This window comes from Camellia sinensis, chromosome 1 (genome assembly GCF_055761805.1).
Source record: "Camellia sinensis isolate YWXY chromosome 1, ASM5576180v1, whole genome shotgun sequence".
Classification (NCBI taxonomy): domain Eukaryota; kingdom Viridiplantae; phylum Streptophyta; class Magnoliopsida; order Ericales; family Theaceae; genus Camellia; species Camellia sinensis.
Window position 1 is genome coordinate 77,148,693 of NC_138961.1, and position 19,315 is coordinate 77,168,007.

The 19,315-nt window shown below is 46.9% G+C and overlaps 1 protein-coding gene and 1 long non-coding RNA gene across 2 annotated transcripts; both read right to left on the reverse strand.

Annotated features, from left to right (window-relative positions):
• Nucleotides 1-3,671: 3,671 nt before the first annotated feature.
• Nucleotides 3,672-4,719, reverse strand: LOC145803050 (uncharacterized). Its single transcript, XM_082896350.1, has 3 exons — nt 4,462-4,719; nt 4,282-4,380; nt 3,672-4,073 (listed from the first exon to the last, which is right to left on the reverse strand). Exons 1-3 carry the CDS (start codon nt 4,717-4,719, stop codon nt 3,672-3,674), a joined length of 759 nt encoding a protein of 252 aa, XP_082752476.1.
• A 202-nt stretch (nt 4,720-4,921) lies between these two features.
• On the reverse strand, nt 4,922-5,595 carry LOC145789798 (uncharacterized). The gene is made up of 3 exons (XR_014328157.1): nt 5,439-5,595; nt 5,149-5,310; nt 4,922-5,055 (listed from the first exon to the last, which is right to left on the reverse strand). It is a non-coding gene; the product is annotated as an uncharacterized LOC145789798 (long non-coding RNA).
• Nucleotides 5,596-19,315: the final 13,720 nt, after the last annotated feature.

Genomic DNA, 19,315 nt, shown 5'->3' on the forward strand with positions numbered 1-19,315 from the left:
ATTTCACAAAGTGGGTTGAGGCCCAATCATACGCGGTGTTGAAGGCGTCGCATGTCGCAAAGTTCATCAGAAACAACATCATCTGTCGCTACGGGGTGCCAAACGAGATAATTTCAGATAATGGTTCCCACTTCAAGAAAGAAGTGGTAGACTTGTTGGAAAAATACAATGTGGCTTTCCATAAGTCATCTACATACCGGCCGCAAACCAACGGAGCGGTTGAGGCCGCCAACAAGAATATCAAGCATATACTACAGAAGATGGTGGGAACCTATCGGGATTGGCCAGACAAGCTGCCATTTGCTCTGTGGGGCTACAGGACTTCAATCAGAACTTCTACTGGAGCAACTCCATATTCATTGGTCTATGGAATGGAGGCTGTTCTACCCATCGAGATTGAGGTTCCGTGGTTACGAGTATTGGCTAAATGCCAGATAGCCGAAGCAGATTGGCAGCAAAGCAGATTCGAAGAACTCATGCTCTTTGATGAAAGAAGACTGAAAGCAGTGTACCACATCCAAGGCTATCAACGCAGAATTGCCCGGGCTTTCAACAAGAAGGTTAAGTCCAGGAATCTGAAAGAAGGAGATTTGGTGCTCAAAGACAACCGAGCTCCCATCCATGACCCAAGGGGCAAGTTCAAACCCAATTGGACTGGTCCTTACATTATCAAAGCTATCTGGTCAGGTGGAGCTGTGATTCTGATGGATCTAGATGGCTTGGAGTTCTCACAACCGATCAATATGGACAAGTTGAAGAAATACTATCCTTGAGAGGCTCGCTAGGCCGAAAACCCGAAAGGGCGACCTAGGCAAAAGTCAGAGCACAAAAAAATTAGAAAATATAAAAACTGAGCTCGCAAGGTTGAAAACCCGCAAAGGGCGGCCTTGGCAAAAGTTACAGCGCAAAAGGAGAGTGAAAATACTCGAGTGAACCTGAGCCTGAACTACGTAAGGCTTGGTTCCCATCTTTGGGATACGTAGGCAGCATCACATCGAAGTTCAGCCATAAACTTTTCCCCGATCAACTCTGTCCATTTCGATCATCTCAGTCATCTTTATCCATCAGCATTTATCGCGATCTCCGGTACAGTGCTGTTCAAACTAGGGGCAACTTTCCGTTGCCGCGACGATGCAAAGTTACTCAGACTAGGGGCAACTTTCCGTTGCTTTGCAGTGCCGCATTGTTCTTCAGACTAGGGGCAACTTTCTAGTTGCAGGGATCTAGGGTTGTGCATCTCAGTGACAGATCTTCGGCGTGTCCAGTTCTGATCCACATCGAAAATAGTTTTGAAAAGTTTTAATAAAGTTGGCTTTGTTCAAATCAATCTTTTTACGACTAAGACCATTTTTGGACCAAAAGCGGAAAATTTTCAGTACCACAACTTTCAATTTCATTGATTTCAAAACTGAGTTCTCCTGCTCTCGCATTACAATCGAGGTTGCTTTTTTTGGTACATTCATAAAGAAAACTTGAAAATGATAAATAAGCAATAAATTTGGGGCATAGTTGAATCAAGTATCTCTGCGTCCCCTCCCAGAGCTGGACGAAGCATCTGATGCCAAGCTAGGCCCAACCTGTGCCTCCTCATTGAGCCAATCCAAGCACTCATCGGACAAAGTGCAACTAAAAGTGGAAGCAGGGGCCAGAAGCTCTCTAGTCCTCCATGCTGTGGCATATCGGGCAAGTTGTGCACCCCGGATCGGGAAAGCAGCTGGGTGCTCAATCCCCTCCGGTGGGCAGGTCTGATCATGACCAAACTGACGCAGAAACCGGAACGGAAAATAGAATACGCAGTGGGTTAGGCCAATCAATTGGATCCCAATCAGCCGGGACATACTATAGCTCATTGCCGGGAGGTTGAGCCAAGGACAACGCCAAGCAATGCCGTCTGCGGACAAGTTGCACATCTAATCGAACCACCACCTTTCGTCAAGAGCATTGACTAGGCGCTGTCGAAAGAAGTAGCCTCGAGCTGAATAAGCCGGGCAAGAGTCCATAACCTGAAATTTGTCCATTAACCATACCTAGGGGAGGGACGGAAAATGAGAGAATAAAGAACAGAGAGATGTACGATGAGAGAAAAGTAAGACAAGGGTTTTGTGAGAAAAACCGAGCCTGAGGGCCGAGTGATGTGAGTAAATATATATGTGAGGTCGGGTGGGAAACATTACTTGCAGCTGCAGTGGACTCCCAGCAAACCTAGTCGCCTCCCGACGATAGACAGAATCTAAGCCCATCAGTGTCTCGGCCAAGGTCATGGCAATACAGCTCTTTCCTTCTCTCAAGCTTTGGGCAACTTCAATCAGGCGAATGCTAGCTCCGCCAAAGCCCGAGGAAAGCAGAAAGTGAGACAACAAACACAAGCAGAGGGCGTGTTGCCGGAAACCCTGCCAATAATGGTTGTTGCGGTCACCATCGTCGAAATAACGATGGATCAAGCCGAGGATGTCCAGTTCCCCACTGCAGATCAGAGATCGAGCATCATGCGCCGTGAGCCCACACATCCGCCCTAAAGCCTGAGCATGGCCAAAACGGAGCTGGGGCAGGATCACTTCAGAGCATTCAGACTCCATCAAAACCTGAAAATCTTCGAAAGTGGGACACATCTCTTGGCCGCCAAAGCTAAAAACGTGCGTCACTGGATTCCAGAACCTTGCCGCGGCATGGAGAAAAGGGAGCTGTAGCGGAGTACGGCTCAGCGTGAATAGTGCATTCAAGCCGAAACCCCAGAAGTTCAGCTTTTCCGAACCATCTAGAGAAGAGATCCAAGATGTGAGATTTTCCGCGAGAAACGCCTCCATCTTTGTCTAAAACTAAGATGAAATGAATGTTCCCGAAGTTGAGGCTCTTATAGAGGGAAAAACACTATTCACGGGGACACGTGTCAAAAACCAACTGGCTGCAGGACTAAGTGGCCGGCCGGCCACCTTTTTTGGCTGGCCAGCCATTTACTTTTTACAAAAATGGCCGGCCAGCTATCTCTCTCCACAAAATTGGCCGGCCGGCTCCCAAAGGTGGCCGGCAATGCTGCAGTGTATCCCCTTGGCCCTGTTTTACCCTTCGAGGGAAAATTCCAAGCATTTCCGTCCAACGGGAGAGTCAAAGACCTTCATTTCCCTCTGTTTCGGATGCGTTCCAGTGCCCGGATCGTCAGAAGTACGCCCTGTTGTTGCTAAGTTTTGTTTATCGAGTTGTTGTTTTGCTTATCGAGTTGTTTGTGGAGCGGACGTGTTTCGTGTCTTTGAGTCATTGCGCTCTTTTTAAGCAATCTTTGTTTAAGTCTTGTTTATTTGCGTTGTCAACGTTGTTGCATTTTGCGTATCGAGTTGTAAACTTCCTAAGGTTCTGTTATATCTTAGTAGGTTGAGTTGCTTAGTTTGTTGCGTCGGTTCACTACCTGACTTGGTGATTACACAATGCACATTTCCATTCAAATTCTTTTTTGTGCAAAATAAAATGATGCGATACGATGCTAAAAGCTTAAAATACAAACACCTTTTCAAAAGCTATTTCATTCCATCATGCTTTACAACAAACAAAGGTACAAGTTTTACAAAAAATAAAACTTCCTAACAATGTGAAAAGTGCTACAAACTACTAGCAAAAAGAAAAATAAAGCAGGAAATAGCAACATCAATGTCCTCGGGAGCGGGAATGAGAAGCACTCCTCATCCTCTTCTGCGGGACAACCTCTGCACCATCATCATCATCTGAGTCGGAGCTGTCATCCTCAGGATCCCCTCAGTCTCGCCTCTGTTCCCCGAACCAAGACCGGAGCCCCCCTCCTCAGCAGATGTCTCTGACTGACGGTCGGTAGCCTCCTCCTCCTCCTCAGCATCCTCCTCCTCCTCATCAGGCTCCACCTCTACAACATGAGCCCTGCGTCTGCGGACAGGCCCTCCTCGAGCTCCTCGAAAAGGTCTAGATGGCCCGGCTCCTCGAAAAGGCCGGGATGACCCCGCCCCCTGAAAAGGCCCGGGTGACCCAACTCCCTGAAAAGGCCCAGATGGCCCAGCTCCCCAAGGAGGCCCGGGTGGCCTGGCCTGCGGCTGACCGGACCATGAAGGCATCTGAAAACAAAAAGTTCAATTCAAATACATCAGTCCGAATATATACATCAGATGCAGATACAAGCAAAGGCTACGTGAAGTGGGTGCATGTAAATGCAGTGTCCAAATGGGGTGTGTGTCAGATGTGCCCTACACAAGTAGTCTATCGATGCAGTAGAAATCAACATGTCATCAGAAGTATGATAAATGCCAGAAAACTGAAGGGTACCTGAATGCCCGCGATAGACAACTGTGCCTCCCTACGCAGGACCATGCCCTCGAGTGTGGCCACCAGTCCAACCACCTCCTCCATGTACCCTCGCGGTGGCTGCAAAAATGAGTTCATAATCATCAGTGAACAAAAAATTTCTAAACATCTGAATGATGAATGAAAAACAGTGGAGCATACCAGCGGTGAGTCAGGATCAATGGCGTATCGATCACTGGGCATCGGAGGCTCTAGTGGGATCGGGGTCGGAGAGATAGCCCCATACTGCCACGCCATCAACTCAGTCGGCATATCTGGCCATCCAGGATGAGGATAAGTCGACGGAACCGGAGGAACCGGTCTACTCCCACCTCTGGATGTACCAGCCCTGCTAGTAGAAGGGGCGTCTGCAGCCCGAGCCTGAGCCTGGCCCGAGGATGACATACCGGTAGGCCTCATCATCGGAATACGAGCTCCCGTCAGTGGAGGCATCAAATATATGTGACGGTAAGTGGCGTAGTCCCCCTCCTCAATATATAGTAAAGCATCACTACCCAGCATGGCGCCGACTACCTCCGAGTAAGAGAGCCTGTCAGCAGTCCGCATACTGACTGGGGGCACTGCGGGAGGATCCTGAGAAAGATACCCCCATACTTGGCACAGAAAGCGTTCCCCCAGGAACCATGCCCTGCCAACCGGCCCTTCAAGCAGGACCCTATACTGGGAGATGTCCGACCCTCCGGTATACTGAAGTCGGAGACCGTCACCCAGGGACACCCAGGGCTGCCATGTGATCTGCGGATGATAAATGCATAAACCAATCAGAAATCAAGAATATACAGAGCAAATCAAAGATGAGAATGAAAGAAACTGAAAGTTCTGAGGTACCTCTGAATGTCGCACAGTGTCAAAGTACTGTCGCAGGTAAAGGAGGGTCTCTCGAGGTCTCGGCCGGTGCGGGCCCTCGAACACCAGTGAGTATGGGGTCATGGGAACCCCTGCCACCTCCAACTCTGGGGCTAATGCTGGGAAGTATACATAGACCCATAGCTGAGAAAAGCAGTGCAGAATGTAAGTACGAAATGCTGAGAGCAAAATACAGACTGTAAAAGTGCGCTGTGTGTGGAATGTACAAGTAATGAAGAGCAGAAATGTAAATCAAGAGGACAGAAAAGTACCTCCCAGGCTCTCCAGTAGCCGCCAAGTAAATCGCCCCGCCCGCGGGAGGTCGCGCTCATATAAAAGTAAAGGGTAGCCAGGCCGGCGCCCCCCCAGTCATATCGATGGACCTGTGATAGGTCGACCAGAGCGCTCAGCAGATATAACCCAACTATGTTCCCTCTATCGGCGAACAGGGTAGTCCCGAAGAGGAACATAAGGAAACCACGAGCGTACTGCTCCGTCTCCTCGGGAGTCTCAAGCACCATCTCCGCCCGCCGGAAGTGGGAAGAGAACGAAGTGTATCGGACTCTCCCAGAAACCCTATCAACAGGCGGGCGAGCCCCCAATAGATACATCCAAGCGGCCTCTCACTCGCCCATATCCTCATCATAAGGGATGGACCAACCTCCTATGTCTAAGCCAGTCAACACAGCGAAGTCTAGAGGCGTCATGGCCATGTCCCCGGTAGCAGAGAAATGAAAGGAGTTGGTGGTGTCCCACCATCTCTCTACCAAGGCTGCCATCAGTGTCCTCCTGGCAGGACAACGTAACAACCCGACGCAGAAGGGCCCGAACCCTGCCAAGTCTACTAAGTCTCGGACACCCTCCGGGAGCTCAGCGTACCAGTCCCGCGCGATGGTGGAACCATACCCCTGCACACTACGGGAACCAACCTGCATTCAGAATGAATACATGTGTCAATAATGAAATGAATGGGCTGTGTGCCAATGAGATGAATGGGCTGTGTACCAATGAGATGAATGGACTGTGTGCCAATGAGATGAAATGGGCTGTATGCCGATGAAGCGAAATAAGCTACATGCAAATTTAATCTGGGCTGCGTGTTCAGAAAATTTGAAGTTTGGGCTGCGTGTTCAACTTTCTATCAGTGTGGGCTGCGTGTTCACTATTTAACCTGGGCTGCGTGTTCAGAAAATTTGAAGCTTGGGCTGCGTGTTCAACTTTCTATCAGTGTGGGTTGCGTGTTCACTATTTAACCTGGGCTGCGTGTTCAGAAAATTTGAAGTTCGGGCTGCGTGTTCAACTTTCTATCAGTGTGGACTGCGTGTTCACTATTTAATCTGGGCTGCGTGTTCAGAAAATTTGAAGTTTGGGCTGCGTGTTCAACTTTCTATCAGTGTGGGCTGCGTGTTCACTATTTAACCTGGGCTGCGTGTTCAGAAAATTTGAAGTTTGGGCTGCGTGTTCAACTTTCTATCAGTGTGGGCTGCGTGTTCACTATTTAACCTGGGCTGCGTGTTTAGAAAATTTGAAGTTTGGGCTGCGTGTTCAACTTTCTATCAGTGTGGGCTGCGTGTTCACTATTTAACCTGGGCTGCGTGTTCAGAAAATTTGAAGTTTGGGCTGCGTGTTCAACTTTCTATCAGTGTGGGCTGCGTGTTCACTATTTAATCTGGGCTGCGTGTTCAGAAAATTTGATGTTTGGGCTGCGTGTTCAACTTTCTATCAGTGTGGGCTGCGTGTTCACTATTTAATCTGGGCTGCGTGTTCAGAAAATTTGAAGTTTGGGCTGCGTGTTCAACTTTCTATCAGTGTGGGCTGCGTGTTCACTATTTAACCTGGGCTGCGTGTTCAGAAAATTTGAAGTTTGGGCTGCCTGTTCAACTTTCTATCAGTGTGGGCTGCGTGTTCACTATTTAATCTGGGCTGCGTGTTCAGAAAATTTGAAGTTTGGGCTGCGTGTTCAACTTTCTATCAGTGTGGGCTGCGTGCTCACTATTTAATCTGGGCTGCTTGTTCAGAAAATTTGAAGTTTGGCTGCGTGTTCAACTTTCTATCAGTGTGGGCTGCGTGTTCACTATTTAACCTGGGCTGCGTGTTCAGAAAATTTGAAGTTTGGGCTGCGTGTTCAACTTTCTATCAGTGTGGGCTGTGTGTTCACTATTTAATCTGGGCTGCGTGTTCAGAAAATTTAAAGTTTGGGCTGCGTGTTCAACTTTCTATCAGTGTGGGCTGCGTGTTCACTATTTAATCTGGGCTGCGTGTTCAGAAAATTTGAAGTTTGGGCTGCGTGTTCAACTTTCTATCTGTGTGGGCAGCGTGTTCACTATTTAACTGGGCTGCGTGTTCAGAAAATTTAAAGTGTGGGCTGTGTGTTCACTTTCGAATTCGAGCTGTGTGTTCGACAAATCAGTGTTTGAGCCGTGTGTTCGCCTCTTAACTAATGTGAACTGTGCGTTCGCAATTAATTAATGAGCCGAGTGTTCAGAAATTCGAGTGTTGAAACTACATGTTCAGGATGCAAGCAAAGTACTATGTCATAAGCTAAACTGCGTGTTCGAGCATGGCAAAGGTGCGAAATGTACGAAAAATACAGAAAATGAAGTAAATACCTCTCGGGCCTCATGAGAGAGGTGATGCTCCGGCTCTCGGAGAAGAAGATCCCCGGGTGCTCGCTCGTCAAAGCTAGTAAAGTGACGGAAGACAGCACGAGGGAGGACATGTGCTGGCGGACGGTACCTCCCGGGAATAAAAGGTCGGGTCCTCGGGGGTAGAGTCATGGGATCAAAATCATCTCCGGCACCTGGAAAACCTCCGCCGTGGGGAGAATTACCCGCCATTTTCAGAAGATCTGCAAAGGGAGCAAAAATGAGCGAAAATGAGGCGAAATTGGAAAAAGTCAACAAAAGTCAACTCTCGGGAAATGAAAAAGTCAACAAAAGTCAACTCCCGAGAAAATCTTCCAAATATTGAGACAAACTTACCTCAAGTGGCGAAAATGCGAAAAGAAGCTCCGAAACCGAAACTTAATCGCTTCAAAGTGCTTGAAACTGAATATTTTTGCGAAAACAATTTGCGCGGGGCGTTGGAAAACGCGTATGAAACTCAAATCTGGAGAAGAAAGTGTTGTAGGAGGCAAGAAAGGAAGGGATCTCGGCTGCCTTATATAGGCCCCAAGTCTTGGATTGAAGGAGCAACAAAAAGGAGGTGAAAAGACCAAAAAGCCCCCGGATTTGGGCATATGGCCGGCCGGCCCTCTTGTCTAGCCGGCCAGCCATTTCCTTTTTGGAAAACTGGCCGGCCAGCTATTTACTTTATGGAAAACCGGTTGGCCACCTCCCCTTGGGAAGATAAACGGCCGGCCATGTCCCCCACAGGCTCACCTAGCTCCCTGCAAATTTTGAGGAAGATCGGAGTTCCCGGGACCTGAAAAAGTTCAAGAAAAGTACACTTCCGGTCGCGAAATAGCTCCGCCGGGACTTCGGCTTCGAGTTCTGACATATGTCTCATCATCATTCATCGAAATCAAAGTGTATCCTTTTTGAACGAGTTGTAGCCTTTCCAGGAAGTGGGTCGGAGGCCGTAATTGAGTTACCTTCGCTGAAACACGCGTTTCCATACTCGTTGTTTCATGACAAACGGACACCCTGATTCATGCTCGTTTCGCACTATCATGCACATAACTTGCATTCTCATGAGCATACCTGCATTAACATGCACATTTCTTGATGTTGGCATACCTCTATGTTTGAGCATACGTTGTCACGCATGTTCCACTTTTGCATTGCGATGCATTCACTCACTGGCGCTGCGTGTGTCAAACTTTCGGAATCACATTAAATATATGTTGGTAGCATATTGTACTTGTTGCAATTTCTCTCTTTTGCAGGCACGATATTGTATGTACGGTTCAATTGAGGCTGGTGCGACCAGACGAATCGCGCAGGTATCGTATCTTCTCCGTGTGAGATGTGGCGGGGATTGAATAATCCTCTGCATTCTTAACTGCATGAAATGTAGTTGTTGCTTTGCATTCTTGCTTAAAACTGTTGCATCTATTTGCGAATACTTACTGCATTTGCATGATCATTGGGTTACCTCCGGCTCTTTGCATTATCATTTGCATTTTGCCCCCTGCCTGCGGGCGCATCTCTGTTTATCCTGTATGTTTGTCTAAGTCTTCGGCCTTGTCAAAAATGGGTCGTCTCTGGGCTTTGACATTCACTCCCGTCACTTGTGACTTCCGAGTTCTGTCAAAGAGGGGCAACTGTAGACACCCCATTTTTGACCGACCTTAAGACTCAGACGTCACCGATTGAGCGCTTGGTGATGTTGCATAATGTGCTCGTTCAGAAGTTTCAGAGTTGCGACCGTGAGCCCTGCCTCCGGACTTCCGAACCCTCTTCTGTGCCTTGTCTCGGTTTGTGAACCAGACTCGGTTTTCTCTGTTTCTTTTCCTGAGGGGAGGGAGAGGTCCAGTAGACCATCTCTCAGTGGCCGTGGGCTGCATTTTGTGGCCGTAGGCCATTTTGCCCATTTCGGAGTCCGGTTTCCAGTTTTTCGGGACCGTTGGCCGTGTGCCTCGGTTCGGGACCGCGTAACCATCTCCGTTTGCTCTAATTTTTGGCATACTCCTTATTTTCTCCCTTTTGAGGGACACTGGGGTCTAAGAAACCCACTTCGTGGCCGAATGCCACTTTCGGTGCTTAACAGCCCATTTTCGGGACCTCGAACTGCACGTTTTGGCCCCCGAACATTCGTTTTGCAACGGTTTTCGTTCATTTTTGGCAGGTACCTCTGTTTTATCACTAGGGAGGTCACTGAAGGGTGGGAGGCCAGTAATTGTTGGAGCAACCAGTTATACATCCTCTGACGCCCTCCGGCGCCCGTTTTTCACACTTCCGGGCTAATGTTGAACACCTTGGGCCCACATTCTTGAACTTTGAACCACATATTTGTGATGTACACACATGGGAGGACCCTAAAAGTTGGTGGCCGGCCATTAATGTTACTTGACCCTTTTGACCCCTCCTTCCAGGCTAATGTTGAACACCTTGGGCCCACATTCTTGAACTTTGAACCACATATTTGTGATGTACACACATGAGAGGACCCTAAAAGTTGGTGGCCGGCCAGTAATTCCACCTGACCCTTTTGAACCCCTCTTTCCGAGCTAATGTTGAACCCCTTGGACCCACTTTCTTGGACTTTTAACCACAGGATTGTGTTGTATACAGATAGGAGGACACCATCAGTTGGTGGCCGGCCACTAAATCTGATTGACCCTTTTGACCCCTAGCCGGCCGGCTAGGGGGTGTGGCCGGCCGGCCACCTGCAGCAAAAGTAACAGGCCGGCCGAGCTCCTTGCACTGTGCACTTTACAGCTGTGGAGCTTTATCCCCCAGAAAATATCAATATCCGGGGGATATTTTGTGGGGGAAAGTTGCTCTCCTTTTCCCCCACCTTTACACCCCCTTTTTGGCCCTTATAACCAGCTGGTGGCTTCACTTGTAGGGGTTAGAAAAATTGTTCTTCAAGCTTCCATACACAAAGCCATTTTTATCCCTCTCATTTCCTTGAAAACTTCCAAGTCCCTAATCACCATTTCTTCTACACCACCAAGCTCTACCACCACCACCTCATTTTCAGCAACAAGGAAGGCTTCTCAAGGGCTAAAGGAGCTGCAAATTGGTCCAAGAAGCAACAAAAGCTTTAGTCTTCAAGGGTGAGTAACATTTCTCCTCTTTGACCCTTTTTCTTGATCCATTTGTAAGCCTTATATGCTTTTTGTTTCAAGCTCCGGCCTTAACTGAAAGGGGCCCTCTTTTGAGCTCATTTTCACTTTTCATTAAGGGCTCAACCCTGTTTGAGCCCTCCATGATGCACTTGCTTCATTGATCCTCTTATATGTCATAATCTTGCATGCTATTTTTGGCCCATGAGTAATCTGTTTTTGAGCATGTTGTAAACTGATATTAGGCTTATTTTGAGCCCCTATTCAACATTGAAGAAGGGCTCAACACCATTTGGGACTTCCATGTTGTACTTACCTTTATACCCCTCTTTTATTCCCATTCTTGCATGCAATGGCAGCCTACCATGATTTTGTTTTTGGCCATTTTACAGTTCTAAAAAAGGTCTTATTTTGGTCCATTCTTCATGTTTCATTTAGGTCCTTTCATGGTTTGGGGCCTCCATATGCCACTTCATGTTATATCTCTCTTTTATTCCCCATTCTTGCATGTTTAGTTAGTCTATCATGCTTTTGTTTTTGGCCATTTTACAGTTCTGAAAAAGTGTTTATTTTTGCCCATTATACATGTTTTATTAAGGGTCTTTGGCTGTTTGGTGAATATTTTGCATACCTCATGTTATAGCCACTTTTGAGCCTCATTTTGCATCGCATTTCTATCATGTTTGTATACTGATTTTGGGGCTGCCATATACTGAAAATATTCATATTTTTGGTCCCTCTTCAGTGTTCTAGAAGGGAATTTTTCAGTTTGGATTTTTCTTATATCACTTGCTTCATTACCCCTCTCTTGGCCCCTATTCTTGCATGCCATTTTTGCCATACCTATGCTTGCTGTTTGGCCATGTTTATAACTGTGAAAGTGCCTTTTTTGGGACTGTATAGCTTCTGTCTTTGCATTGCATGTAGATATTGTGCATGTTTGGCATAGCTATAGGCCATTTCGGGTGCCTAAATTCGCATTTCGGGACAATTCCATGCATTTGGTGTCATTTCGCCTCATTTCGGGACTGTTCTCCCCCATATTTTAGTGCTGAAATTCCATTAGAATGATTGCATGCCATTTCCAAGCCATTGCATCGCATTTTGTCATCTCCTCGGTTTGCGTGCCCGTGTGCACGCATTTCGAGGCACTTCATTTTTATCCGTCGGCATCCTATGTGAGTGTGGCTGAGGCTCACTCATGTTGGTATAAGCCCACATCATCATTTCATGTCATTGCATCGCATTTTTTCATCGCCTCGGTTTGCGTGCCCGTGTGCACGCATTTCGAGGCACTTCATTTTTATCCGTCGACATCCTATGTGAGTGTGGCTGAGGCTCACTCATGTTGGTATAAGCCCACATCATCATTTCATGTCATTACATCACATTCCGTCATTGCCTCGGTTTGCGTGCCCGTGTGCACGCATTTCGAGGCACTTCATTTTCATCCGTCGGCATCCTATGTAAGTGTGGCTGAGGCTCACTCATGTTGGTATAAGCCCATATCACATTTTCATGTCATTCGTATTGTGTATGCCATTGCCTCGGTTTGCGTGCCCGTGTGCACGCACTTCGAGGCACCTCATTTTCGTAGCATAGTGCATACTAGGTTGTATCTTAGATTGCATTCTGTCATTTTTTCGGTTTGCGTGCCCGTGTGCACGCACTTCGAGGCACCTCCTTTTCGTAGCATAGTGCATACTAGGTTGTATCTTAGATTGCATTCTGTCATTTTCTCGGTTTGCGTGCCCGTGTGCACGCACTTCAAGGCACCTCATTTTCGTAGCATAGTGCATACCAGGTTGTATCTTAGATTGCATTCTGTCATTTTCTCGGTTTGCGTGCCCGTGTGTACGCACTTCGAGGCATCTCATTTTCATAGCATAGTGCATACTAGGTTGTATCTTAGATTGCATTCTGTCATTTTCTCAGTTTGCGTGCCCGTGTGCACGCACTTCGAGGCATCTCATTTTCATAGCATAGTGCATACTAGGTTGTATCTTAGATTGCATTCTGTCATTTTCTCGGTTTGTGTTCCCGTGTGCACGCACTTCGAGGCATCTCATTTTCATAGCATAGTGCATACTAGGTTGTATCTTAGATCACATTCTGTCATTTTCTCGGTTTGCGTGCCCGTGTGCACGCATTTCGAGGCATCTCACTTTCATAGCATGGTGTATGTTATGATTGTATCTTAGTCGCATTTCATGCATATCATGCATATTGCATCGTGTTCGGGATAGGAGTTAGCCCGGGCACGGGAAACGAGGTGCGTTTCATACTTCGAGTGACGGAACGTGTCTCAATTCCCCAGTCACCGACACTCCGGATTATCCATGATGGAGTTAGGTTTTAGCTGTAGTTTCATGTGCATTCATCCTATATTGAGTTGTGCATTTCGACTCCTCGGCCATCATGCCTCGGTATGCGTGATTGGTGGCACGAGGATCGAGACATGCATACATTTGTGAAAATACATTGCTATGCCCCTTTCCTGCTCTCTGTTGCAGCAAAATCAGGAATCAGCAACTTTCCGGGACTTGGCACTTTTCAAGAATAACAGGTGTAAACAGAGGCTAATTGGGGCATTCTGGTGGATTTCCGCGCAAGACAACCCGGACATGCATCATCCATCAGAAGCAAGGTAGTCCCTGGCTTGCATGCCAGTTTTATTTATTTTCTTAGTTAATTTGTTAATTAATTAGGATTTTGTAATATTTTGGACTGTAATATTCTTTCATTTGGGACTGTATTATTTATTCGGATCCTCTGCGCGAGGGCACAACTGTAATAAGTGTGCGTGAGTGTGATGTATGTCTTCCAACCCCACGTCTTTCTCCCTTTTATTTATCCGCTTATGATGGTTAGATTAGGGCATATTTAAATTAGCATACAGTATGACAGCATGTTTGCATTCATTCATCTGTATTGCATGCACCGGGCTCGGCGCATCATACTAACTGCATTGTACTTTCAATTTCAAAGTTGAATACATGATAGTTGTAACATTTCATATGCCATCTTAGAATAGCCGAGCCTGCTATAATTGCATTTTGCATGTGTTGTATTAGGCATTTTCTGTATAGTTAGGATCATGCATGATTTCTAATGAATTCCTATTTTGGCTTGGAGTACTCGGTAAGCTTTATGCTTTAGCATCCTTGCATGCGTGTGAGTGACTGCCATGAATAGCATGCTTACCATGAGGCTATGTGCTTATCTGATATAACTGCCTGAATGCCTGTGGGTGAAGGTTGGGTTACTTAAATTGGAATAAATCATCAAATGTTTTAAAGCCTACTTGCGGGTAGCAAACCATTTTCAAAAACAAACATGAAATGTTTCGTTCCAATTCAGGCGACCCGGTCTATATTTGTATGCTGTGCGCATCACATAGTAACCTAGGCTAATAAACTGGAATAAGAACTCACAATGTTTTCAAAAATTGATATCATGGTTAGTAGAGGCCGGTCTATGACCGGGCGAGCGGGGGTGCTCACGAAGTGACCTTCCCTAATCGTACCCAAGTTCCCGAGCCGAGGCAACTTTGGTGATGACAGACACGTGGCCTTTTGGCACCGAGTCAGGGTTTCCTAAATTTCCCAAAATAAAATATTTAGGTGGCGACTCTGTATCTGGCAAAGCAGTCCATGTTTGGCACTTCTTTCAAAAAATCTGTTTTTCTTAAAATGATTTGCCGGATTTGGACTCTTTGGTTCAGACTTAGAACCGTGACTAACGAAAGTCGAGTCCGAGCTGTGGCGAGGTCCCCCGCGGGCTTGTTACACCCCTCTCCTTGTTGTCCTTGAAATGGACCATTTTTGGCCTCTTGTGGGGGCACCTAGCTAAGCTTCTTGTTGACCGTGCCTTGGCTGTTTTTTGTGCTTATTATGTCCTAATAGGCCTCTGTTTTTTGTTGGTTTTGGTACGCCATGCATGCTTAGCATACCTACCTTGTAATGCCATGTTTAGGCCTTAACATGCCTTAGGTTGTGAGCCATTGTTCTAGCATGTTTTAGGCCTAGCTTTGTGAAGCTTTTGTGCTTATTTTACCATGCTTGAGGTTTGTCCATAGTTGTTTGGGTCGGCCATGGCATGCATTGTATAGCCCCTTTGCATTTTTGGCTTGTTGGCCTTAAGTGTGTGAATATGTAGCATGCATCCTTGCCTTAATCTAGTGATTTGGGACCATTCTCCATGTTATTTCAGTCCCTTTAACATGTTTGTATGCTTGCCTTGGACGCCTCTTTGAAGCTTTGAAAGCTTGTGTAGCATGCTCCATGTTTTGGCATTTGTGCATGCCTTTGAATTTAAGTCAATTGGATGCCATCTAAGTGATCTTTAGGCCTTGTCTTAACATGCTAAAATTCTGTTTTTAGTCATTTAATTCATGCCATGTGTGGTTGCACTAAGTGTAGTTCAATGCTTCTTTGGTGGGCCTTAGGAATTGGACCATATTTGCATACATGTGTGCGTGTGTTTTGGGCCTCGTTTCCTTGGCTTTGGCCATTGTTTTGGGCCTAATTAGAGCTGCCCAAATCATGTTTAAGTCCAATCTTTACATGTTGTTACATGTTTTACACTTTGCATACTTTGATTGCACCCTGTCTTGCATGTCCACTAGCTTGCATGCTTGTTCATTGCTTGCTTGTTTCCATTGCCATGTTGCATCCCAAGCTAACATGCTTAGGTTACATTGAACATGCATATCTTGTCCCTTGATTTAGTGATAGGGATTCAAACCCTTTGGTTTGTTGGTTTGCATTTCATTTGACATCAAAATGTGCATACTTGGTCCCTTGGGCCATCACGCATGGAAATGCGCGATTGGTGGTCCGAGAACCAAGGAGCATGTCCCTTTGAGTCACTAACATGATAAGGGACACGATTGGTGCATATATGGCTTGAATTGCATTGCCATGCAAAGTTCTGTCCTCTGCTGCTGTCAAACAGGTTCTGCAGGCATTCTCTGCCGATCGACTTCATGGAGTGCCGACCGGCAATCAACCGGCAGCCGATGGATCCATTATGTGCCGATGACCACCAGACCAATGCCAGTGACCATTCTACTCAGCCGGTGTTGTCTCCTAATGTCCAGAGAAGCAACTCTGAGACTTTGACAGTCTTCAGAGGAGCGGAGCAGGGAAAATAGAGGCAGATTGCGCATGGCAATGAATTCCCGAGCAAGACCGAGCATGCATATCATCGAGCTCTCTTCCCGAGGCGGTTTACTGTTTTTCCTAGCTTAGTTAGTTTGTTGACTAATTAGGTGATTTGTAATAATTAATTAGCTAGGATAGTTAATTCATTATTCGATTTGTATTATTCCTTCGGTCCCTCCGGGCGAGGGCGAATCTGTAATAAGTGTGGGTGCATGTGTGTGCATGTCTTCCAATCCCCACTTCTTTCTTCCCTTTTACTTACCTGCTTTGATGGTTAGTAATAGGACATGTTTAATTTAGCATACCTTATGCTACGCATGTGTGCATCCATACATTTGTCTTGCATGCACCGGGCTCGGTACATCATGCTAACTGTATTTGTATTCCAATTCCAAATTGAATACGTGCCTCCATTGATTGCGTTTCACATCCCATGTTTAGGTTAGCCGAGCCAACTCTAATTGCATCCTGTATGTGTTGCATTAGACATTTAAACATGGACTTGGATCATGCATTGTTTACTAACGAGTTTATTGTTTTGGCACGGAGTACGATGTAAGTATTTATGCTTTAGCATCTTGCATGAGTGTGAATGCTATCATGACAGCATACTTACCATGTGGCTAGATGCTTATGTGATAAACTGTTTGAATTCCTGTGGGTGAAGGTTGGATTGTCTAAGTTGGAAAAACTCGTTGAAATCCATATTTTAGCATACTTGCGAGTAGCAAATCCCAAAGTGTTTTTCAAGACAAACGGATATGCAATGCTTGTTTCCAAATTAGGCAATCTAGTATATACTTGTTTGCTGTGCGCATAACATAGTAATTCTAGGCTAATAATTGGTTTAAGAACACACAACATTTTCAAAAACGGATATCACGGTTAATAGAGGCCGATCTTCGAATCGGGCGAGAGGGGGTGCTCATAGCTGACCTTCCCCAATCGTACCCAAGCTCCCGAGCCAAGGCAACTTTGGTGATGACGGACACGTGGCCTTTGGCACCGAGTCAGGGTTTCCTAAATTTTCCCATTTTAAAATATTTAGGTGGCGACTCTGTATCTGGCAAAGCAGTCCATGTTTGGCACTTCTTTTCAAAAAAAATCTGTTTCTCAAAACGATTTGCTGGATTTGGACTCTTTGGTTCAGACTTAGAACCGTGACACGAATCGAGTTCAAACTGTAGTAGCGAGGGCCCCATGCGGGCACGTCTACAATACTGCATTTTCGGCTGAATGACCCAAACACACTGATTCATCATATACTGAGTTCGCTGTGAGCACACCCACACCTGGTATTTATGTAAACCGAGACACATGCCCACGCATTGCATTTTCATCAATTCTAAGCGCATTCAACACTGTATTTCTAAAACTGCTTCGCAATTGTTTGTTTTGAACACAAGGAGATTCCCATGCCTTCTGGGGGAATGGAAACACTATCGCCAGAGGTTGATACATGGAGCTGCCCGATGCAGTCCGTCGTATTGTCGACCGAGCCGGCTTTGGGACCTTCTGCATGGGACTCTCGCGCCTCACTGTGAGTAGGCCCCTTCTTGCTGCTCTAGTGGACAGGTGGTGGGACACCACCGACTCCTTCCACCTTTCTGCCACTGGGGAGATGACGATGAGTCCCTTCGATTTCTCCATGCTCACAGGCATCAGAGTGGGGGGGTGATCCGATCCCCTTTGATACAGATATGGACGAGTGGGACGCTGCTCAGCTTTACTTACTCGGCACTCAGCCACCTCTTGCCCGGGCAGGGTTTGTTAGGTACTCATGGTTCGAGGATCATTTCCAGATCCAGGCGCCTACCACTCAGGAGGAGGAGAAGCAGTATGCCTGGGGCTTTATTATGTTCCTACTGGGGACCACACTCTTCGCCGACTGGGCGAACACGGTCGCCCTCTACCTGCTGAGTGCGTTAGTGGACGTGACACGGATCCGCCGCTACAACTGGGGTGGCGCGGGCTTGGCCACTCTTTATGGATATATGAGCTCGTCCTCCCATCTTAGCGGGCAGTTGCTTGGGGGCTACTGGCGAGCCTAGGAGGTATGTGTTCCCTTTTTTGTCTTTTCAATTATGTTTTTCATTATCTGTACATCACACACACTGCGCGCACGCAATCTGATTTGCACTAGTTGTACACTTCACACACTGCACAATACATTGCACATACTACATTCTACTTTATCTGTATATTGCTCTATCTGATAAACATACTCATATCTGCTCTATCACATTCTGTAGTTGTGGGTGTATGCCTACTTCCCTAGGCTTGCCCCGGTACTAGATGAGGAGATGCCCCTCGGCGTTCCATTTTCTCATCGCTTCAATGTGAGATGCGAGCGTAGGCCACGGGAGTCCTTCGTATTCTTCCGCCACTACTTTGACACCATCACCGCAGCCGAGATATGTCAAACATTACAGTTTATTTAAGCTTCACTTTACATTGTTCTTTCCATATCAGTAGGTAACAAACTGTGTTTTATTTGCAGATCACCTGGCAGCCTTGGGCCCCGTTGCTTGACGCGGTTCGAGATCGGTATGCCGGTGCTCGGGAGACTACCTGGTTCAAAGTTCTGCTAGAGGGCCCAGTCTACCGCCCTTGGTACTTGGGTGAGCACTTCTTGCGGCAAACCCTCGGCTTACCGGAGCAGGTAGTCCCGAGGCCGTCTCCCACCCATATAAGGCATACCGAGAGGTATACTTTTGAGGAGATGATGGATTACACCATCGGTTGGGACTCTGAGGGCTTCAGAGATGAGGGCGATTACACTGAGTACATTCAGGCTTACATCATGCGGCCTCTGACTAGCGCTCGCCGAGTTGAGAGAGAGAGACCAGCGGCGCCAGCAGCAGGGGCACTGAGGGCACCTTCGGCCCGAGGCAAGAGTGGGTCCCGGAGAGGGCTGGGAGCTAGATGGCCAGAGCTACCTACGACGATTACATGCCGAGGACAGGGTGGAGAGACTTACCAGATTCCCTTCACTCCTCCTCCGGCTGATTATGAGCTTGTCGGAGTCTATGGCTCGACCCCGGTATGTACTACCACACTTCGCATTCTGTACAGTCATTTCAATTCATTTGATATCCCGCAGAATACTAATGACTTCAACACTTTTGCAGGTTTCCGTCGAGTACACTCACCAGTCTCTGGAGCTGATAGCCTCAGCAGTAGGGATGCTGCAGCGGTGCATCGACTTGTTGACCATGTACAATACCCCGGTAAGTTCTTTCAACTGCAGTCT